The sequence below is a fragment of the Helianthus annuus genome, chromosome 17 (assembly GCF_002127325.2).
Source record: "Helianthus annuus cultivar XRQ/B chromosome 17, HanXRQr2.0-SUNRISE, whole genome shotgun sequence".
NCBI classification, from domain to species: domain Eukaryota; kingdom Viridiplantae; phylum Streptophyta; class Magnoliopsida; order Asterales; family Asteraceae; genus Helianthus; species Helianthus annuus.
In genome coordinates, this window is record NC_035449.2 from 16,136,176 (window position 1) to 16,161,869 (window position 25,694).

The 25,694-nt window shown below is 37.1% G+C and overlaps 1 protein-coding gene and 3 non-coding genes across 4 annotated transcripts; 3 read left to right on the forward strand and 1 right to left on the reverse strand.

Annotated features, from left to right (window-relative positions):
• The first annotated feature begins 22,062 nt into the window (after positions 1 to 22,062).
• On the forward strand, positions 22,063 to 22,135 carry TRNAR-ACG. The gene has a single exon. It is a non-coding gene; the product is annotated as a tRNA-Arg (tRNA).
• A 70-nt stretch (positions 22,136 to 22,205) lies between these two features.
• Positions 22,206 to 22,278, forward strand: TRNAR-ACG. Its single transcript has one exon. It is a non-coding gene; the product is annotated as a tRNA-Arg (tRNA).
• Positions 22,279 to 22,351: 73 nt separating this feature from the next.
• On the forward strand, positions 22,352 to 22,424 carry TRNAR-ACG. The gene has a single exon. It is a non-coding gene; the product is annotated as a tRNA-Arg (tRNA).
• A 1,322-nt stretch (positions 22,425 to 23,746) lies between these two features.
• On the reverse strand, positions 23,747 to 24,472 carry LOC110921311 (sufE-like protein 2, chloroplastic). Its single transcript, XM_022165606.2, has one exon. It carries the CDS (start codon positions 24,352 to 24,354, stop codon positions 23,764 to 23,766), a length of 591 nt encoding a protein of 196 aa, XP_022021298.1. The 5' UTR covers positions 24,355 to 24,472; the 3' UTR covers positions 23,747 to 23,763.
• Positions 24,473 to 25,694: the final 1,222 nt, after the last annotated feature.

Genomic DNA, 25,694 nt, shown 5'->3' on the forward strand with positions numbered 1-25,694 from the left:
TAACCTACTCTATCTACTATAATAAAAGAAACCAACTTTTGCACACATGTCATTCATTGAAGCTATCTATTTTTATAGATAATTAATATCAATTAAAAAATAAATATAAAATTAAATTTAATATAAATTTAAACAATTTTTATAGGAGATAATATAATATTTTATAACATATATAACTTTGTTATAGTTTCCTTCTTACCCAAAACTTTATCAAATTTTATCTTTACCCTTTCTTAGCCTTTAAGTTCAGGAAATGCAATTTTTAATCACTTAACTTTTTATGAACTTTTTAAATGCCACTTCGACCCCCTCAAGAGTTTTTGCCTTGACGATATAAATTCGAGTTAGTCGGGTCGCGTATAATACGTTATGATTATATGATATAAATTCGATTTACGTTACGTTTTGATCCAATCGCAATGCAACTATAGGATATATTGAGTTCAATCGGATACGTCAAAACGTGCGTTTTTATATGGTTAACACATCACATAACGTTTGGACTAATACCTTCGATATAAATTAACATAATGTAAATGATTTATTTATTTTATTAAACTAAAGTAGTTAAGGATAGAACCTATTTCAAAAATGTTTATAAGGGGTAAACAAAAAGATTAATCAATGTTTATTGGTTCTATACTTTTATTTCCGTGTTCAATTCTCAACTCAAATACGGTAATCACTATGTTTACATGACATTTATAAGAACCATCACCGCAATCACCCCATCCATCGTATATCAAGTATATCCATTAGTTTTTTTTTAAATATTACTACACAAAATTACATTTATGCAACTCGTGTAATACACGAGGTTTTTAAAAAATATAACTTTTTTATTATGTAGTATATAAAATTAGATTTATTCAATTCATATAATACATAAGGTTTATAAAGATATAACTTTTTTATTGTTTGGTATATAAAATTACATGTGCTCAACCCGTATAACACATGAGGTGTCACACCCCGATTTCCACGTGTCTCACCAGTGGGCCCGGTGGGGGATTACCGTGACGTAGTTGGCAACAATATAGTCAAACCACACAATATATGAATGCACAACGGAAGCAAAAGATAAATATATTATATTCTGTAAGACCCTAATATGTATTTGACTAAAAGTCGCAGCGGAAGTTCAAGCCATAAACTTTCTTTCATTATAAACACCTTAACTTATTTAAAAATTAACTTTAACATAACTCTTTCACATAAATCCATCAATCGACTTATTTACTAAGTAAAAACATAGCTTATGTTTACTACATTATATACATCAACGTTCCCGTACAATCTCACTAGTGACTCGATCCTCGATCTCTAATCCTTGATGATCCTCATGACTCGTACTACCTGCGCTCACCACATAAAATTCATAACATTAGTACGCATTATAAACATACAAGATTTATTCACGTTTACTTTCTGTTCCGTTAACTCTTTACATCCCAGCGTCCCATCTGATCGTACAATCCGTGGTGAGACTTTCTCATTGTACCTGCGTTACACTTCGTTCACAAGGCACACTATTATTATCGTCAATACTCAATTTCATTGAATACATGCGTATATACTTTCATACATACTTGCATATATGCATCCGTTCACACATAACTACTTACAAACCTACGTACCTACATTCTTACGTACGTTCCTACATACGTGCATACCTACATACATACATGCATACATATCTACATACATACCTATTACATGCCTTCTCACAACCCTACATACGTGCACACTTTCGTACATACTCACTTGGATATATATATACACATACACATACTACCTACATACACACCTACATACATACATACATTCATTCATACATACCACTTATATTCACACATACATACATACATACATACCTTCATACGTATCTACTTAATGAAATTCTTAACTTAGAATCCCACGCTTAGGTACCATATTACTACATATTCTTTAGGATCCCACATTTAGGTACCATATTACTATATATTCCTTAGGATCCCACATTTAGGTACCATATTACTATATATTCCTTAGGATCCCACATTTAGGTACCTTATTGCTACATATTCTTTAGGATCCCACATTTAGGTACCATATTACTATGTATCCTTTAGAATCCCACATTTAGGTACCTTATTGCTACATATTCTTTAGGATCCCACATTTAGGTACCATATTACTATATATTCCTTAGGATCCCACATTTAGGTACCTTATTGCTACATATTCTTTAGGATCCCACATTTAGGTACCTTATTGCTACATATTCTTTAGGATCCCACATTTAGGTACCTTATTGCTACATATTCTTTAGGATCCCACATTTAGTTTATTATTATTTATTGTGTCTTTTATCTTTGGGGTGATACACGTCATGGGTATTCGTGCATAAAAAGGTCTACGACATACAAAACCCTATACTTCTCACTTTCATACTTGACCAAAACATTACACCAATCGATTAGCTTGTTTCTAAACTACTTTTAATATCGTTAGCCCAATTTACCCTTCAAGGGCGTTTTTGTCAACTTTGTTCCATCCTTTACTATAAAGGGCTTCCTTAAACATTTGACTACTCCCATGACTTAACTACGACTCTAATCGCACATACCTGGCTCGGATCAAAGCTATGACCCGTTTTAATACTTCGTGCACTAATTGACTAAGAAATAGCAACATAATCCCTTTCGCTAATCATCCTGTGAATGCATAATACTTGAAAAACAATTCATTAGTCAATATTGCCAAATGGTAATGTCTTCACCGATTTCATACAACCAAAACCATATCAAATTTCATTCATCATCATGCTCAATTAACTAACACTACATTACTTAAACCAAATAAGAAGTGATTACGGAAATCACTTACCTCGTGCATCCATGTTCGTAACCGCTTCCTTGCCTCATTTCGACCCGTTAGCCTTTCATGCTTGGTCCATGCTAGTGTGGTTCCTATCCTTTCATGTCGTCATGCCATAATAATGTTAGCACTCATGCTTATTCATATTAATACACATTTTCCAGCTCTTATCTACATTGACTTTCACTAACACGCATACGACATAAATTGTCAACCACATTGTTCAGTTAGACAACCTAACGTAATTCATAACATCATCCTTTACTAGCATGGTCATATATTATATATTTAGTACACATTCACTTCTTGATTGAAATTAAATGATTAATAAAAACACATGGGGAGCATCGCCCGTTCAAGCACAACGTACAAGCTTCTAATGCATAATCTTGATCATCACATACATTCAACCCGAATTTTCTTTATGAATTTCCTCTAAGGCACATTATTCAAGTTAGTTTACTACCGACCTCGTCATTCCCCAATTCATTCATAAATGTCAAGCCCTTTGATAAAATTCTCATATCCTAATATCACTTGGGCATTTCATCAAACACTTGGTGTGCATGCCATCACTTAAGCCTATAGTACAAGTATTTTATGCATACTCTTCCTAGTTCATAACATAGATCATCAATTTCAACTAGAATCATATAACTTTTATGCCATTATCTAACAATAATTCATCATACCCACATAATACATCATTCTTTCAACAAGAATTAAACATAAATGGTGATTCAAGTCATCATCCTCACCATAACAAACGGGTTTCGCATCTAAACTTCAAATTAACACAAATCTTACATAACCCATGTTCTATATGATGTTTCTAACCCTTATACATAATCAATTTCATATTATCTCACGGATTAGAGCATAACCCACTTCACCCATGATCACCAATCTTAAATTTAAAACATACCTTATGATCTCCTCATGTTGGTGATCATTAATCCATGCTCGGTTATAGATTTAAGCATCATTTAGCCTTTCAATTTGGATGATCTTTCATGTTTAGGGTTTGGAGTTCTTGAGAGCTCCTGAAGCTTCACGAACACACACGTATGTGTGTTTGTGTGTGTGTGTTGATCTTTTAATTAGTAAACAACTTTCATTTGTTTCCACTTTAGCCCCTCGGGTTTTCCTTTAAAACATAAATGACACTACCTTTCATTACTTAATACTTTTGACCATACCCTTAACTATGTTAAATAGCCTAGTTATTTATTTCATGACGTGTCATAAAGGAACATCCGACAAATATTAACATTCAGATTTTGGGGCGTTACAAGTCTACCACCCTTAATTGAGGTTTCGTCCACGAAACCTTTCTTACCTTTATTTAACACTAATTATTCCTTCTCTACATACACTCGACACAACCACGAGCTCATCACAATGACTATCATTCAATTTCAAAAACATTCCTATTAATGTTTCTTTCATGTTTATTTCATTATTCATATCATTGACTTCTCCCTAACAATTCCATACCTTCCTTATCATAATTTCGCATATCATTTTCATTTCCTTGGTCTGACAACCACGGTTCAATATACATACTTCTTTGACTTGTAATCACACACACCTATTTACTTAACTCTAACGTGATCATCCTTCTACGTTTTCTACAATTACTTGTACCATGCATACCTTTACGTTACTTTCTAACCATCTTTTTCATTTCACTTTACAATTATTCTCACTTCGTGCATTATTTAGTTTACATACGTATGTGTATCATGTAGTTCATCTTACGAGAATTTAACCATTACCCGAAATCTATACATACTCATATATGCTTAACTTTAACGTTAACCTTATTCTACCTTTTCTACATTTACGTATACCTTGCATACCTTTATGGTATCTTTAAATCATTCCGTTCATTTCACATTACTATCGCTTTCACTTCATGCATTACTTAATTCACGTGTATAGACAGTTCATATCTCTCCAATCATGAGTTAGACATTTTACTAACCTCTTTTTCATTTCCCAACCACGATCCGCAACCCTGATCGATCGTCTTCTCCTCGTGCACTAGCCGTACAGGCCAAGTTTCATTCCTTCGTGTTATGAGCTTCCGCTCGTGCACGTCCTTTCACCAATACGATTGGTTTCATCGCATCAATAGTTCTAACATTATCATCAACAACATCGGCGGTTAGCATATGTCATTCAAACATTCATAACACTAGGTGATTACACACCTATAATTCTGTTACATATTTCCTGCGTACATGCTATAACATATCTTACATTCCATTTCTTACACGCAATTCTTTCATTTTAGTTACTTATTTCGTCAACCTTTGCAGTTTGACCTTTTAGGGTTAAACTGAATTTTCTTACTTATCGTAGATGCATTGAAGTACACATTCGTGCTTCCTTCCATTCATGCTTACTTACAAAGACATTCATTACATCGTTTTAGTATTCTTAACAAACTTACCCTTTTTGTTCATACTTAAACCATTGTCTGGGTCATAGCCCGTCATTCATTCTGACTTCTAAGAGTCGATTTCTAACACATTTAACACATACCTTGTTCAAAACTTCCTTCTTTCGTTTTATAACTTAGGTCTGCATGCTCATTACGATCATTCTTTTGTTTCTTTACTTTACATTTGCCCATATGACTCATTTAACACAATCACGGTCAGACTATCGACACTTCTTATGTAGACTAGTTTCGTCTTTTATACCTTAAATATGTTTCGCGGATTCGAATGCATTATTCATACCTTTCGTACCTTCTATGTTTTGAATCCGTCTTGCGGATTCAAACATTGCATTCGCATCTTTCATTCTTTGAATCCGTCTCGCGGATTCAAACATTTCATTCATACATTGCTGATCCGTACTGTCTTACGGATTCAACATTCTTCATTCTTATCACTCATACTTTTCACTCTTACATAGTACTCTCAATTTCCCGAGAGTCTTACTACCCATTTCACTGCACGCCCACCTGTTACCCAGTTCTACCGGACACACCTGCGATAATTACCACGGTCTCACGAACGTCATATGCTTCTTGCGTACTGGCCAGGTGCGCAATCCACATACTAGTTTCGTGCCTTCGTGTAATCATCGCCTTATGTCCGAGAAATGGGTTTCAGTTTCGTGCACATTTCTAAAATTTCCACAAGACCACATCATTGCCTTTCGTTTAATAATTACCTTCCCAAGGAGATTTCTTCCTTTTTCTTTCAACATTGATACCCATACATATTAATAGTGTGTACCTAGGGTTCATTAGCTTATTTACACCTTTGCCAGCCTTAGTATTCATCCTATCCTGCATCCACGGACCATCCTCTTCAGACACTTATGTTTACCTTGCACATATAAAACCGTTAGTTTCTTTATATGAATGTATTCATACATGCTTTCATTCCATTTCTACCTTTAGATCTCGATCGAGTCGTGGATTGTACGGGTTCTTTATCACAAGAGCACACAGGTTTGAGTTCAAGTATTTATCTTCTCGTACTTGATTCGCTCAAACCAGGGCTCTGATACCAACTTGTAAGACCCTAATACGTATTTGACTAAAAGTCGCAGCGGAAGTTCAAGCCATAAACTTTCTTTCATTATAAACACCTTAACTTATTTAAAAATTAACTTTAACATAACTCTTTCACATAAATCCATCAATCGACTTATTTACTAAGTAAAAACATAGCTTATGTTTACTACATTATATACATCAACGTTCCCGTACAATCTCACTAGTGACTCGATCCTCGATCTCTAATCCTTGATGATCCTCATGACTCGTACTACCTGCGCTCACCACATAAAATTCATAACATTAGTACGCATTATAAACATACAAGATTTATTCACGTTTACTTTCTGTTCCGTTAACTCTTTACATCCCAGCGTCCCATCTGATCGTACAATCCGTGGTGAGACTTTCTCATTGTACCTGCGTTACACTTCGTTCACAAGGCACACTATTATTATCGTCAATACTCAATTTCATTGAATACATGCGTATATACTTTCATACATACTTGCATATATGCATCCGTTCACACATAACTACTTACAAACCTACGTACCTACATTCTTACGTACGTTCCTACATACGTGCATACCTACATACATACATGCATACATATCTACATACATACCTATTACATGCCTTCTCACAACCCTACATACGTGCACACTTTCGTACATACTCACTTGGATATATATATACACATACACATACTACCTACATACACACCTACATACATACATACATTCATTCATACATACCACTTATATTCACACATACATACATACATACATACCTTCATACGTATCTACTTAATGAAATTCTTAACTTAGAATCCCACGCTTAGGTACCATATTACTACATATTCTTTAGGATCCCACATTTAGGTACCATATTACTATATATTCCTTAGGATCCCACATTTAGGTACCATATTACTATATATTCCTTAGGATCCCACATTTAGGTACCTTATTGCTACATATTCTTTAGGATCCCACATTTAGGTACCATATTACTATGTATCCTTTAGAATCCCACATTTAGGTACCTTATTGCTACATATTCTTTAGGATCCCACATTTAGGTACCATATTACTATATATTCCTTAGGATCCCACATTTAGGTACCTTATTGCTACATATTCTTTAGGATCCCACATTTAGGTACCTTATTGCTACATATTCTTTAGGATCCCACATTTAGGTACCTTATTGCTACATATTCTTTAGGATCCCACATTTAGTTTATTATTATTTATTGTGTCTTTTATCTTTGGGGTGATACACGTCATGGGTATTCGTGCATAAAAAGGTCTACGACATACAAAACCCTATACTTCTCACTTTCATACTTGACCAAAACATTACACCAATCGATTAGCTTGTTTTTAAACTACTTTTAATATCGTTAGCCCAATTTACCCTTCAAGGGCGTTTTTGTCAACTTTGTTCCATCCTTTACTATAAAGGGCTTCCTTAAACATTTGACTACTCCCATGACTTAACTACGACTCTAATCGCACATACCTGGCTCGGATCAAAGCTATGACCCGTTTTAATACTTCGTGCACTAATTGACTAAGAAATAGCAACATGATCCCTTTCGCTAATCATCCTGTGAATGCATAATACTTGACAAACAATTCATTAGTCAATATTGCCAAATGGTAATGTCTTCACCGATTTCATACAACCAAAACCATATCAAATTTCATTCATCATCATGCTCAATTAACTAACACTACATTACTTAAACCAAATAAGAAGTGATTACGGAAATCACTTACCTCGTGCATCCATGTTCGTAACCGCTTCCTTGCCTCATTTCGACCCGTTAGCCTTTCATGCTTGGTCCATGCTAGTGTGGTTCCTATCCTTTCATGTCGTCATGCCATAATAATGTTAGTACTCATGCTTATTCATATTAATACATATTTTCCAGCTCTTATCTACATTGACTTTCACTAACACGCATACGACATAAATTGTCAACCACATTGTTCAGTTAGACAACCTAACGTAATTCATAACATCATCCTTTACTAGCATGGTCATATACTATATATTTAGTACACATTCACTTCTTGATTGAAATTAAGTGATTAATAAAAACACATGGGGAGCATCGCCCGTTCAAGCACAACGTACAAGCTTCTAATGCATAATCTTGATCATCACATACATTCAACCCGAATTCTCTTTATGAATTTCCTCTAAGGCACATTATTCAAGTTAGTTTACTACCGACCTCGTCATTCCCCAATTCATTCATAAATGTCAAGCCCTTTGATAAAATTCTCATATCCTAATATCACTTGGGCATTTCATCAAACACTTGGTGTGCATGCCATCACTTAAGCCTATAGTACAAGTATTTTATGCATACTCTTCCTAGTTCATAACATAGATCATCAATTTCAACTAGAATCATATAACTTTTATGCCATTATCTAACAATAATTCATCATACCCACATAATACATCATTCTTTCAACAAGAATTAAACATAAATGGTGATTCAAGTCATCATCCTCACCATAACAAACGGGTTTCGCATCTAAACTTCAAATTAACACAAATCTTACATAACCCATGTTCTATATGATGTTTCTAACCCTTATACATAATCAATTTCATATTATCTCACGGATTAGAGCATAACCCACTTCACCCATGATCACCAATCTTAAATTTAAAACATACCTTATGATCTCCTCATGTTGGTGATCATTAATCCATGCTCGGTTATAGATTTAAGCATCATTTAGCCTTTCAATTTGGATGATCTTTCATGTTTAGGGTTTGGAGTTCTTGAGAGCTCCTGAAGCTTCACGAACACACACGTATGTGTGTTTGTGTGTGTGTGTTGATCTTTTAATTAGTAAACAACTTTCATTTGTTTCCACTTTAGCCCCTCGGGTTTTCCTTTAAAACATAAATGACACTACCTTTCATTACTTAATACTTTTGACCATACCCTTAACTATGTTAAATAGCCTAGTTATTTATTTCATGACGTGTCATAAAGGAACATCCGACAAATATTAACATTCAGATTTTGGGGCGTTACATATTCCGAATAAAAGTAATATCCAAGTATTACAACGGAAAGTAAGGGATCCACAGGCAGATCTATAAACATTGTTCTACAGACTTTAGACGCCTAGAACTTGCAAGATTCCTTATTAATGTCCTGAGCAGCTTCCAGCCTATTACGTACTTGTACCTGTCACTTAGACTTTTGAAAATACGTCAGTTTTCACTGGTAAATACACTCAACTGACTCATTTGAAAAGAGTGTAAGAAAATTGATTTAGATGCACCAGACACAAATTATTTTGACACTTTGATTAAAATGCACAGAGGCAAAATTAATCTTTTATAACTTGAGACAATCATATTTATGATCCTGTATACAGATTTACATGTTCGTTGTACGTTCAGGGCCCGATATAGAAACCGAGTCAAGATTAACAGACACGTCACAAGTATAGGCCCACTGAGCGTGAGATACCGTTTCCCTTATGCAGCGGTCAGGTGTATGCCTACACCCCGTGCATAAGATGTGACCATTTTATAATACAATGATGTCAAGGATATCCGGGACATGGTCATTAACCCCTAAAGGCTTTTATTTCAAACAATACAGATCAAACCGGGTTACCTCAATAACTTAATCACAATCCGATTAAATATTCAATACCCGACCAAGCGGTATTATTATACCGTATCCCAAGCCCGTATAGGGAAATAAGTTAAGAGTATTTACCTGAGCTAGCTCCTGTCTTAAAATAGCAAGAATAATAACTCAGTCGTATTCACTTAAGTAAGCGTAGGTACAATTTACCGGAAGGCTCTAGTCTGGAACGATGGTATAAATAACCAATTAGAATGCTAACGGGTCTTTAATTAAGCCTAAGCTTAGACCGGTTAGTCTTAAAGAATTGTTACGGTTTAATCGCGTGAAAGGCGAAAACCGTGAATGGAGTGTGATTTTGACCCAACAAGTTTGAAGACTTGTTTCATATGGGTATAACAATCATACTCTGGATTTTGGGGTTAAAACAATATAGTTTGACCCGTTTCGGCTAAATTATGTAAACTAGTTACATAAGTCGAACTGTGCGCGCAATAGGCGCAACGGGTAACCGTGAGAGTCCTACGCTTGTTTCCTAATTCAATATGCCTTAAAGAGGTTGTGGTATCAGTAGGATACCTTCCGTGATGCCCGAAACGAGTTTAAGTTGGTGATACGCCCCGTAGGGGTTTTTCGGTCATTTTAAAGATTTTTAAAGGGTTTTTCGAGTTCTACAGGAAATATGAGTTTCCCGAACAGTTTATAAAGTCCAAAATACTTTATTTATTATTTAAAATTAGTAGCAACTGGAATCGGGTCAAAAGACCTTATAGAACTCGATTTATGGCCGAAAAGGGCATATTCGGTATTTACCGAATCGTAGCCATAACCGCTGGTTATGAGCAAGGTAAAAATAATTAAAAATCTTTAAAAATCCCAAAATATTATTTTACATCAGTGAGTAAAAGGTTGGGTGTCGAAATCCGGGTTTAGATAGGCGTTATGCTAATCGCGCTATTTAATTACTAAAGTTTCGTAATTTGCGCTAATTGGCATAACTCTTATTCTGGACCTCGGATTGACATGAAATTTTAGGGACATGTTTAGAATTCAGTAACCAAGGTCATGATCCGTTCACATGTCCAAAAATCTCGTTAAAATTTATAAAGGGCGTTACGGTCAACTTTTAAGTAATTAGCGGAAATGCGTAAAAGACTCGGACAACCACGAACCGGTCATAGAGGGTTATACCATCATGTGACCTGGTCCTAAGAGAGTCCTAAGGCATATTTATACCTCACTAAAACGGGTCAGAACTGAAGTCAAAGCAAAAGTCAAACTTTTGCGACATTCGGCTCCAAACCGGGTTAATATAGCAAATGGTAGAACCAAACGAGCGTAAACAAGTTTATAAACTTATTATCAGGTTTTATGAATATCAAAACAGGTTTCATATCATTTATATCATAGATTATGCAAGAATCGTTAAAATGGAATTCTGTTGACTTTTTATGCATTCGTTTGACTCGATTTTTGACATAGTTAGAGTGGTGATCGTGGGGAACCCTTTCAGAGGTTTATTACCCACATAAATACCAGCTTATAACTACTTTTGATTCGAGATATGACTGAGCTATTTAGGAGTTATATCGAAGCCAAACCGTAGTTACGACGGTTGAATTTTTAGCTATATACTAAGCAAAAACTAAACTCCAAATGTTCTAAACAACTTACAGAAGTTTGAGCACGATTTAGATGGCTAGAAGAAGTCTTGGGAGCTTCAGAAATGATAAGAGAAGTTGTTTTGAGTTATGATTAAGTTGTGAACTTAATATGGCCTTTTATAGTAGTTTTCACCACAACTTTTTGACACACAAGTCCCCCAACTATCCACAACCTTCCAACATGAGTTCCTAATGCTTAGGGGTTGTTTAGGGACCAATTGGCAGGGTTTAAATGCATCTCATGGCGTTTAGAAGGCTGAACAGCCAATTTGAGCATGTTTCTGCATCTGGGCGCCTGACGCGGCCCGCATGGAAGATCCATGCACTTTGTACGCGGGTCGCCTGAGTTCAACATCAGACGCGTACAATTTAGGAGGCTCGCGGCCCGCCTCAACTTAACCCAAAACGCAACGCGGCCCGCGAGAGGGTTATTTTTCAAAGATTTTAAATCTTTTGTAATGATGACTAAATCTTTGTAATAAATAACAAAATCTTTAGTAATTATTAATGAAATCTTTAGTAATCATTAACTTGACCTTTCGGATTTTGAAGGGGTAACTTTGCGATTTGGCCCTTGATTATTTACTGCTAAGGGCCTTGTGTTACTTACTCGCTTAGTTAAGTCCCTGGTTAGTTTATTTAATTATTCTGAAAGCCTTAACTTTCATTATTGACGCTTTTAACCCTCCTCATACGAATTCGATCATAACTTTCTCGTTTTAAAGCGGAACTTCGCGGAATTTATACAGTATATTCTAGTGAGCGTATAATACTGTTACAAAGCCTCGGGAGCGTTAAAGGGTCACTCAGAGGTATAATTAAACATGTTGACACAGTTAACCCCTGTAGCTTGTAATCTCTCACTTTCTTCCACGTTTCGCTTCCGTACGATCCATGATTCATTCGTTTGAAGGTATAAGCACTACTTAGGGTTACTATACCGTATATTTACCCTTGTTTGACATTTATAACCCTCGAATTTACATACATTCAAGGTTTGTCAATATTAGTCCTTTATTTAATATCAATGCCACGTGTAATCAAATGACACGTGTTAACACATCATTGGACACAAAAATTCGAGGTGTTACATCCTCACCCCCTTAAAATAAATCTCGACCCGAGATTTACTCAAATAAATAGGGGTACTTTTCTTTCATTGTGGCTTCGACTTCCCACATATATTCGGGACCTCTACGAGCATCCCATTTGACCTTTACCATCGGTACGTGCTTTCTTCGAAGCTTTTTCACCTGTCGATCTTTAATCGACAGCGGTTCCTCCACAAATTTCAAGCTCTCATCTATATGCACATCTGTGTGTGGGATCACCAATGACTCATCGGCGAAGCACTTCTTTAGATTGCAGATGTGGAACATATTGTGAATTCCATTGAGCTCTTCTGGTAAGTTCAACTTGCAGGCAACCGGTCCAACACGTTCGATAACCTCGAAAGGTCCTATGTATCTCGGGCTTAGCTTGCCTTTCTTACCAAAACGCATCACCCCATTCCAGGGTGATACTTTAAGCAACACTTTATCACCTACTTTGAAGTGAAAAGCTTTACGCTTTTGGGTCTACGTAATTTTTCTGCCTATTTCGGGAAACTTTGAGATGGTCACGAATCTGAACAATCTTGTTCATTGTTTCGAACACTATCTCTGGTCCGGATAATTGGACATCTCCGACTTCCGCCCAACAGACAGGCGCTCTACATTTTCTACCGTATAATGCCTCGAAAGGCGCAGCCTTAATGCTGGTATGGTAGCTATTGTCGTAGGAGAATTCGATTAGTGGTAGGTTCTTATCCCAACTACCACCCAAATCGATCGCATATGCACGTAGCATGTCTTCCAACGTTTGAATAGTACGTTCACTCCGACCGTCAGTCTAAGGATGATGAGCTGTACTGAAATTTCAAACGTGTGCCCAAAGGTTGTTGGAAATTCTTCCAAAATGCGATGTGTATCTGTTATCTCTGTCAGAGATAATGGACACATGTACGCTAGGCAAGGCTACAATCTTAGCAACGTACAACTGGGCTAACATGTCAGAGCTATAAGTCTCCTTGACGGGTAAGAGATGTGCTGATTTAGTCAGTCTGCCAACTATAACCCATATCGTATCATTTCCTTTCCTCGCCCTGGGTAATATGGCAATAAAATCCATAGTTACCATCTCTTACTTCCACTTGGGACGTTCAAGCTGTTATAGCAAGCCAGATGGCTTTTGATGCTCAGCCTTGACCTGCGCACCAGTTAAGCATTTTGCTACATAGGTGGCTACAGACTTTTTCGAGCTTATCCACTAACAATTTGCTTTTAGATCCTGGGTAGCTGATGGCAATTCTTAATCGTTGCCTAATTAGGGTTGCGGTAATTACTATATAAGCAATGTGAACCGTCTTTCTTATTTAATAACATAAAACCTTCAGAATATTGAGTCAGGCTATATGAGCCTATATCTTAAAACTTACTTAATCAAGGTTTCGATTTTTCTATGGCAATATGGAGTTTTCACAATGCTCCAGCCCACAGCGGGATGTTAATATTTATCCTACCTGCCTCCCATGAGGTTAGCAGGGAAAGCTTATGAGAAGATAATCAAGATACTGGGAGACTACAGAGATTTTCCATATCTCAGGCTCCAGTTCATTCATTATTGTTTGTGCCAAACAAGTGACACATATAAGTCCACGAATTTCCAATTCGGGAACATTTACTTGGGCAATACCATTCTGGATATCTTCTTTGAATACTACTAGTCGACATTAGGACAATATGACCATTGGGATATCTCAGGGGTTCCATGTATTAAACCTCCATACTGATCAGGCATGGAAGTAATCTATGGGACACACTAGAATACGCCAATCCTCATATGGCACTTTTATCAAACATAGTTTGGCATTCGCAGGCGATAGAAAAACAATGAAGGAAGAAAAATAATTAAAATAACATATGTTGTTGTACTCTATGCGAAGGAGTCTTGGGAGCTTCAGAAATGATCAGAGAAGTTGTTTTGAGTTATGATTAAGTTGTGAACTTAATATGGCCTTTTATAGTAGTTTTCACCACAACTTTTTGACACACAAGTCCCCCAACTATCCACAACCTTCCAACATGAGTTCCTAATGCTTAGGGGTTGTTTAGGGACCAATTGGCAGGGTTTAAATGCATCTCATGGCGTTTAGAAGGCTGAACAGCCAATTTGAGCATGTTTCTGCATCTGGGCGCCTGACGCGGCCCGCATGGAAGATCCATGCACTTTGTACGCGGGTCGCCTGAGTTCAACATCAGACGCGTACAATTTAGGAGGCTCGCGGCCCGCCTCAACTTAACCCAAAACGCAACGCGGCCCGCGAGAGGGTTATTTTTCAAAGATTTTAAATCTTTTGTAATGATGACTAAATCTTTGTAATAAATAACAAAATCTTTAGTAATTATTAATGAAATCTTTAGTAATCATTAACTTGACCTTTCGGATTTTGAAGGGGTAACTTTGCGATTTGGCCCTTGATTATTTACTGCTAAGGGCCTTGTGTTACTTACTCGCTTAGTTAAGTCCCTGGTTAGTTTATTTAATTATTCTGAAAGCCTTAACTTTCATTATTGACGCTTTTAACCCTCCTCATACGAATTCGATCATAACTTTCTCGTTTTAAAGCGGAACTTCGCGGAATTTATACAGTATATTCTAGTGAGCGTATAATACTGTTACAAAGCCTCGGGAGCGTTAAAGGGTCACTCAGAGGTATAATTAAACATGTTGACACAGTTAACCCCTGTAGCTTGTAATCTCTCACTTTCTTCCACGTTTCGCTTCCGTACGATCCATGATTCATTCGTTTGAAGGTATAAGCACTACTTAGGGTTACTATACCGTATATTTACCCTTGTTTGACATTTATAACCCTCGAATTTACATACATTCAAGGTTTGTCAATATTAGTCCTTTATTTAATATCAATGCCACGTGTAATCAAATGACACGTGTTAACACATCATTGGACACAAAAATTCGAGGTGTTACATCCTCACCCCCTTAAAATAAATCTCGACCCGAGATTTACTCAAATAAATAGGGGTACTTTTCTTTCATTGTGGCTTCGACTTCCCACATATATTCGGGACCTCTACGAGCATCCCATTTGACCTTTACCATCGGTACGTGCTTTCTTCGAAGCTTTTTCACCTGTCGATCTTTAATCGACAGCGGTTCCTCCACAAATTTCAAGCTCTCATCTATATGCACATCTGTGTGTGGGATCACCAATGACTCATCGGCGAAGCACTTCTTTAGATTGCAGATGTGGAACATATTGTGAATTCCATTGAGCTCTTCTGGTAAGTTCAACTTGCAGGCAACCGGTCCAACACGTTCGATAACCTCGAAAGGTCCTATGTATCTCGGGCTTAGCTTGCCTTTCTTACCAAAACGCATCACCCCATTCCAGGGTGATACTTTAAGCAACACTTTATCACCTACTTTGAAGTGAAAAGCTTTACGCTTTTGGGTCTACGTAATTTTTCTGCCTATTTCGGGAAACTTTGAGATGGTCACGAATCTGAACAATCTTGTTCATTGTTTCGAACACTATCTCTGGTCCGGATAATTGGACATCTCCGACTTCCGCCCAACAGACAGGCGCTCTACATTTTCTACCGTATAATGCCTCGAAAGGCGCAGCCTTAATGCTGGTATGGTAGCTATTGTCGTAGGAGAATTCGATTAGTGGTAGGTTCTTATCCCAACTACCACCCAAATCGATCGCATATGCACGTAGCATGTCTTCCAACGTTTGAATAGTACGTTCACTCCGACCGTCAGTCTAAGGATGATGAGCTGTACTGAAATTTCAAACGTGTGCCCAAAGGTTGTTGGAAATTCTTCCAAAATGCGATGTGTATCTGTTATCTCTGTCAGAGATAATGGACACATGTACGCTAGGCAAGGCTACAATCTTAGCAACGTACAACTGGGCTAACATGTCAGAGCTATAAGTCTCCTTGACGGGTAAGAGATGTGCTGATTTAGTCAGTCTGCCAACTATAACCCATATCGTATCATTTCCTTTCCTCGCCCTGGGTAATATGGCAATAAAATCCATAGTTACCATCTCTTACTTCCACTTGGGACGTTCAAGCTGTTATAGCAAGCCAGATGGCTTTTGATGCTCAGCCTTGACTTGCGCACCAGTTAAGCATTTTGCTACATAGGTGGCTACAGACTTTTTCGAGCTTATCCACTAACAATTTGCTTTTAGATCCTGGGTAGCTGATGGCAATTCTTAATCGTTGCCTAATTAGGGTTGCGGTAATTACTATATAAGCAATGTGAACCGTCTTTCTTATTTAATAACATAAAACCTTCAGAATATTGAGTCAGGCTATATGAGCCTATATCTTAAAACTTACTTAATCAAGGTTTCGATTTTTCTATGGCAATATGGAGTTTTCACAATGCTCCAGCCCACAGCGGGATGTTAATATTTATCCTACCTGCCTCCCATGAGGTTAGCAGGGAAAGCTTATGAGAAGATAATCAAGATACTGGGAGACTACAGAGATTTTCCATATCTCAGGCTCCAGTTCATTCATTATTGTTTGTGCCAAACAAGTGACACATATAAGTCCACGAATTTCCAATTCGGGAACATTTACTTGGGCAATACCATTCTGGATATCTTCTTTGAATACTACTAGTCGACATTAGGACAATATGACCATTGGGATATCTCAGGGGTTCCATGTATTAAACCTCCATACTGATCAGGCATGGAAGTAATCTATGGGACACACTAGAATACGCCAATCCTCATATGGCACTTTTATCAAACATAGTTTGGCATTCGCAGGCGATAGAAAAACAATGAAGGAAGAAAAATAATTAAAATAACATATGTTGTTGTACTCTATGCGAAGGAGTCTTGGGAGCTTCAGAAATGATCAGAGAAGTTGTTTTGAGTTATGATTAAGTTGTGAACTTAATATGGCCTTTTATAGTAGTTTTCACCACAACTTTTTGACACACAAGTCCCCCAACTATCCACAACCTTCCAACATGAGTTCCTAATGCTTAGGGGTTGTTTAGGGACCAATTGGCAGGGTTTAAATGCATCTCATGGCGTTTAGAAGGCTGAACAGCCAATTTGAGCATGTTTCTGCATCTGGGCGCCTGACGCGGCCCGCATGGAAGATCCATGCACTTTGTACGCGGGTCGCCTGAGTTCAACATCAGACGCGTACAATTTAGGAGGCTCGCGGCCCGCCTCAACTTAACCCAAAACGCAACGCGGCCCGCGAGAGGGTTATTTTTCAAAGATTTTAAATCTTTTGTAATGATGACTAAATCTTTGTAATAAATAACAAAATCTTTAGTAATTATTAATGAAATCTTTAGTAATCATTAACTTGACCTTTCGGATTTTGAAGGGGTAACTTTGCGATTTGGCCCTTGATTATTTACTGCTAAGGGCCTTGTGTTACTTACTCGCTTAGTTAAGTCCCTGGTTAGTTTATTTAATTATTCTGAAAGCCTTAACTTTCATTATTGACGCTTTTAACCCTCCTCATACGAATTCGATCATAACTTTCTCGTTTTAAAGCGGAACTTCGCGGAATTTATACAGTATATTCTAGTGAGCGTATAATACTGTTACAAAGCCTCGGGAGCGTTAAAGGGTCACTCAGAGGTATAATTAAACATGTTGACACAGTTAACCCCTGTAGCTTGTAATCTCTCACTTTCTTCCACGTTTCGCTTCCGTACGATCCATGATTCATTCGTTTGAAGGTATAAGCACTACTTAGGGTTACTATACCGTATATTTACCCTTGTTTGACATTTATAACCCTCGAATTTACATACATTCAAGGTTTGTCAATATTAGTCCTTTATTTAATATCAATGCCACGTGTAATCAAATGACACGTGTTAACACATCATTGGACACAAAAATTCGAGGTGTTACATCCTCACCCCCTTAAAATAAATCTCGACCCGAGATTTACTCAAATAAATAGGGGTACTTTTCTTTCATTGTGGCTTCGACTTCCCACATATATTCGGGACCTCTACGAGCATCCCATTTGACCTTTACCATCGGTACGTGCTTTCTTCGAAGCTTTTTCACCTGTCGATCTTTAATCGACAGCGGTTCCTCCACAAATTTCAAGCTCTCATCTATATGCACATCTGTGTGTGGGATCACCAATGACTCATCGGCGAAGCACTTCTTTAGATTGCAGATGTGGAACATATTGTGAATTCCATTGAGCTCTTCTGGTAAGTTCAACTTGCAGGCAACCGGTCCAACACGTTCGATAACCTCGAAAGGTCCTATGTATCTCGGGCTTAGCTTGCCTTTCTTACCAAAACGCATCACCCCATTCCAGGGTGATACTTTAAGCAACACTTTATCACCTACTTTGAAGTGAAAAGCTTTACGCTTTTGGGTCTACGTAATTTTTCTGCCTATTTCGGGAAACTTTGAGATGGTCACGAATCTGAACAATCTTGTTCATTGTTTCGAACACTATCTCTGGTCCGGATAATTGGACATCTCCGACTTCCGCCCAACAGACAGGCGCTCTACATTTTCTACCGTATAATGCCTCGAAAGGCGCAGCCTTAATGCTGGTATGGTAGCTATTGTCGTAGGAGAATTCGATTAGTGGTAGGTTCTTATCCCAACTACCACCCAAATCGATCGCATATGCACGTAGCATGTCTTCCAACGTTTGAATAGTACGTTCACTCCGACCGTCAGTCTAAGGATGATGAGCTGTACTGAAATTTCAAACGTGTGCCCAAAGGTTGTTGGAAATTCTTCCAAAATGCGATGTGTATCTGTTATCTCTGTCAGAGATAATGGACACATGTACGCTAGGCAAGGCTACAATCTTAGCAACGTACAACTGGGCTAACATGTCAGAGCTATAAGTCTCCTTGACGGGTAAGAGATGTGCTGATTTAGTCAGTCTGCCAACTATAACCCATATCGTATCATTTCCTTTCCTCGCCCTGGGTAATATGGCAATAAAATCCATAGTTACCATCTCTTACTTCCACTTGGGACGTTCAAGCTGTTATAGCAAGCCAGATGGCTTTTGATGCTCAGCCTTGACCTGCGCACCAGTTAAGCATTTTGCTACATAGGTGGCTACAGACTTTTTCGAGCTTATCCACTAACAATTTGCTTTTAGATCCTGGGTAGCTGATGGCAATTCTTAATCGTTGCCTAATTAGGGTTGCGGTAATTACTATATAAGCAATGTGAACCGTCTTTCTTATTTAATAACATAAAACCTTCAGAATATTGAGTCAGGCTATATGAGCCTATATCTTAAAACTTACTTAATCAAGGTTTCGATTTTTCTATGGCAATATGGAGTTTTCACAATGCTCCAGCCCACAGCGGGATGTTAATATTTATCCTACCTGCCTCCCATGAGGTTAGCAGGGAAAGCTTATGAGAAGATAATCAAGATACTGGGAGACTACAGAGATTTTCCATATCTCAGGCTCCAGTTCATTCATTATTGTTTGTGCCAAACAAGTGACACATATAAGTCCACGAATTTCCAATTCGGGAACATTTACTTGGGCAATACCATTCTGGATATCTTCTTTGAATACTACTAGTCGACATTAGGACAATATGACCATTGGGATATCTCAGGGGTTCCATGTATTAAACCTCCATACTGATCAGGCATGGAAGTAATCTATGGGACACACTAGAATACGCCAATCCTCATATGGCACTTTTATCAAACATAGTTTGGCATTCGCAGGCGATAGAAAAACAATGAAGGAAGAAAAATAATTAAAATAACATATGTTGTTGTACTCTATGCGAAGGAGTCTTGGGAGCTTCAGAAATGATCAGAGAAGTTGTTTTGAGTTATGATTAAGTTGTGAACTTAATATGGCCTTTTATAGTAGTTTTCACCACAACTTTTTGACACACAAGTCCCCCAACTATCCACAACCTTCCAACATGAGTTCCTAATGCTTAGGGGTTGTTTAGGGACCAATTGGCAGGGTTTAAATGCATCTCATGGCGTTTAGAAGGCTGAACAGCCAATTTGAGCATGTTTCTGCATCTGGGCGCCTGACGCGGCCCGCATGGAAGATCCATGCACTTTGTACGCGGGTCGCCTGAGTTCAACATCAGACGCGTACAATTTAGGAGGCTCGCGGCCCGCCTCAACTTAACCCAAAACGCAACGCGGCCCGCGAGAGGGTTATTTTTCAAAGATTTTAAATCTTTTGTAATGATGACTAAATCTTTGTAATAAATAACAAAATCTTTAGTAATTATTAATGAAATCTTTAGTAATCATTAACTTGACCTTTCGGATTTTGAAGGGGTAACTTTGCGATTTGGCCCTTGATTATTTACTGCTAAGGGCCTTGTGTTACTTACTCGCTTAGTTAAGTCCCTGGTTAGTTTATTTAATTATTCTGAAAGCCTTAACTTTCATTATTGACGCTTTTAACCCTCCTCATACGAATTCGATCATAACTTTCTCGTTTTAAAGCGGAACTTCGCGGAATTTATACAGTATATTCTAGTGAGCGTATAATACTGTTACAAAGCCTCGGGAGCGTTAAAGGGTCACTCAAAGGTATAATTAAACATGTTGACACAGTTAACCCCTGTAGCTTGTAATCTCTCACTTTCTTCCACGTTTCGCTTCCGTACGATCCATGATTCATTCGTTTGAAGGTATAAGCACTACTTAGGGTTACTATACCGTATATTTACCCTTGTTTGACATTTATAACCCTCGAATTTACATACATTCAAGGTTTGTCAATATTAGTCCTTTATTTAATATCAATGCCACGTGTAATCAAATGACACGTGTTAACACATCATTGGACACAAAAATTCGAGGTGTTACATGAGGTTCTTAAAAAATGTAACTTTCTTCATTATTTAATATATAAAATTATCTTTATTCAACCCGTACAATACACGGGGTTCTCAGTAATATAATTTTTTTTGTTATTTAATATATAAAATTAGATTTATTCATCCTGTGTAATACACGGGGTTCTAACCTAGTTTTTTATATATAGTACTAAAATTGAAATTGAGAGATTTATAGATAATAATAATAATAATAATAATAATAATAATAATAATAATAATAATAATAATAATAAGTATAAGGATAAGGATAATTTTTTTTTTAAATAAAAATAAAAATATAATTGTAAAGTTGAAGAAAGAAATTATCACGTGTCATTTTGTAGTCTTTTATTAATATTTAGATTAGATTAATGCTAGATCTTTTGTTAATATGCCCCTTATTATAGCTAGCCCGTAAATTTTTAGGGTGAGTAAATAAAACTAGTCTAACATCAATGACTTTGTGGCCCAATAGATAAGGCGCTGGTCTACGAAACCAGAGATTCTGGGTTCGATCCCCAGCAGAGTCGATTTTTTTTTTGCTTTGTTACATGCTTTATATTGATTATGATTATTCAATCTAATGGCTAAAATGCAAATGACTCTGTGGCTCAATGGATAAGGCTTTGGTCTACGAAACCAGAGATTCTGGGTTCGATCCCCAGCAGAGTCGCTTTTTGTTATTTTGTCAACTGTCACGTGTTTTATATCGTTTTATTGTCGAATCGAACATCTTAAACCCGAATGACTCTGTGGCCCAATGGATAAGGCGCTGGTCTACGAAACCAGAGATTCTGGGTTCGATCCCCAGCAGAGTCGTTTATATGTTTTTGGCTTTACTTTTTTTTTTTTATACTAGCTCATTTCTCTTTTGCATATTTCAAATGGGCTTTGTAGACCCAACCCAATCTGTTTAAAAAACATTTAACACTTTCGTTTTATCCTTTGGACTTTGATCTAGGAAGCACGTTTTGTCCTTTATCTTTAAAAAATCAAGCACGTTTTGTCCTTAAAAATCAAGCACGTTTTGCCCCAAAGGGTAAAACGTGCTTGATTTTCAAACATAAAGGACAAAACTCGTCAAATTTAAACATTAAGGACAAAACTTGCAAAATGGCCTAAAGATAAAGGACAAAACTTGCAATTCACTCAAAAAAAAAAATTGTCTAAACGTGTTCCGTCTACTTACAAAAACAAAGTATAGAGTCTAATGTGTTCCGTCTACAAATCTATACAAATGGTTTTGTATTTGCCTCCCTATTCTTTGAGTGAAAAATACTAAATGCAGATCTGTGTCAAATATCACTTATTTTTATATTTTTTGAATTTATTTTATTAGAGTATTTAAATAAAAATTAATGAACTTTACATAAGGTGTCTTATTATCTAAAAAAATTTATGTTTACCTCTTTGATGATCATCTACGATGTTACTTTATAACAACTTAACAAGTAAAGACATGGAGTAGCTTATTGATTGGCAAACTATGGGGTACTTTAGCGTAAAATTAACTTATAATCTAGTGTTTAGTAGTACGGTGTTTGCTTCTCACAAAAGTGATGAAAATTCAAACTATCGCAAGTGTAAAGTTATATGATATTTAGGTATAAAAAACGTTATCGAGCCGGGGGTCTCATTGGAAGCAGTCTCTCTATTCCTATGGGGTAGAGGTAAGGTTGTCTACATCTTACCCTCCTCAGACCCTACCTTAGCTTTGCTATTGGTGGGATATACTGAGTATAATGATGATGATGATGATGATAATGTATAAAAAACGTTAGTTAAAAAAAACTTTTATGCTTTTATTTTTTATTGATATTATATTTATGTTATGTTATGTTGATCACCACTACATTAATCCAACCACCATCCATATCATTTTCTACCAACACCTTCATCTATTTTACAACCTACATTCACAACCATCAAACCCTTTTATTGTAACCTTGAAATCCTCTATGAACGAAATCAAACACCTTGAATGGTGGTTTTTTTTTCTAAATATCAACCAAGATTTTTTAACCATTAAATTATATTATATCTTTCTGATAAAGCTTAACTAAAAAACTACTTAATTTCTTTTTAAATTAAATAAATTATATCTTTCTGATAAAGTTTAACTAAAATTACTTAAACTTTTTTCAACTATTGTAACAAACTAAGAGGTTGATGATTCCATAACCAAATCTCTAGTTCTTGTCTGCATGCTAAGCAACACATTATGCCATGTAATAACCCTAGAACTAACCCTAACCGGCAACACTCCAACATTCATCTCACTCAAATCATCAACCCTGACTTCAACAACATCATCAGCAGCTGCACCATCCAGTAACCAAACCAAACAGTAGCAGAACCCTTTCGTGATCTCCGAATCGCTGTCCACTCTAAATCTCATTGTTCCATCATCCTCCATCACCACTTCTAGCCACACTTGAGCCGTACACCCGGTCACTCTGTTTGGTTCCACCTTACATGATTGTTCCAGCTCTGGTAGGAGACTTGCGTAGTGTATTAAGCGTTTCACCCGGTCGATTGGCTTGGGTAAGGATTTGAATTCGGATACGAGGATGTTTAGTTTTTCGGCTACGGTTAGTGTTGTTGAGAGATGTGGTGGTGTTAGGTGTTTGGGATGAGGGGTGTGGAGTGATGGTTTTGGTTTGTATTGGATACGGTTAGAGTTAGAGCTTGAAGAGTTTGGTGGTGGTGTTGGTGGTATGATGTGGTAGGAGGCTGAGGTGGTTTTCATTTAAGATGGTGGTTAGTGGTTAATGGCAGTTGTAAGAAGAGAATAACGGTCGGAAAGTTAGTTATAGGTAGGGGAGAGAGAGAGATCCTGGGATGTTGGGACTTGGGAGTGGGACTTTGCGTTATATAACAAGAGGATCTTTATGGAACAAGCAAGGTTTTAAAAACCGGTTTATGTTGGGGAATTTTCAGAAACCGGACGATCAGAGAGGCGTGTAATCACTCTCAGATCAAATTATTTCGGTGGTTCACCCGAATAATTCAATCGGATACAACTCTGATTTCGAGAAATTGAACTAGTGTATGTTGTTTGTGTGAATTGATGAACCAGAAAATATGATCAAAACTGAATACGAATTGGGTTTTGGGGTGTAACTGCCCAATGGCAGTTAATCCAATTTTTGGACAAAACTGTCATTTAACTGCCATTTTCAAACATTTTCGAAAATGTGGCAAAATGCAGCTCGACCCCAGCCAGGGGCTCTGCCCCTTGGACCCCGCCAAGGGTTGCCGCCCCTTGGACCCTGCTCCCAGGGGCGCTGCCCCCTTGGAACCCCCGTAGAGTACGGGCTCCGCCCGTACACTTCGAATAATAATAACTCAAACAAGCGTGCACTCCCGCACCTCCTAACTTGCTTGATGTGTATTATTATTCGCTTTGATCACCAAGTCAATCCCCGATTACACTAAAATATCTAACAGTTTAACCGGATGCTAGAAGTTTAGTCGGCACGAATCATACCGGTAAACTGAGAAAACAACAAAGAAATTATACCGTCGTTAAGTTAGGCTATACCGGTTTAAACAAGTATACGGTACCGGATCAAAGGTTAAAATTTAGACTTTTGAAAAACGGATTTTAATCTTTGTGAACAAGTATCAATAGAGAACTATTAGAATATTAGTACTAGCGGAATTAAATAAAAATTATAGGGAAATTGGATTTAACATGGTAAATTAGAGTTTTTCTCTTTTTAACTTTAATAAATCCAAATTAAGGGACCGAAAGTCAAGGGACCTAATTTATATATCGTATAAATATTTAGGCAAAATAATTGGAGGGACAATCCTATATAATTTTAAAATTTTCGGACGAAAAATATGAAATTTTACACTTCTAACCCAAACATTCGGGGGGACGGGTGCACCCCCCACTTTGCACTAAGCTCCGCCATTGATAGTAAGACACTGGCTGTTTGGCAACATCTGAATGGTTAAGTGCTGAACCAGTAAGAAGTCTGAACCATTAAGTGTCTGTATAATGCTTAACCGTTCAGAGGCAAATGTCTGACCAATTCAGATTAGAGGTCTTAACCATTCATACTTTGTATAAATCTTAAC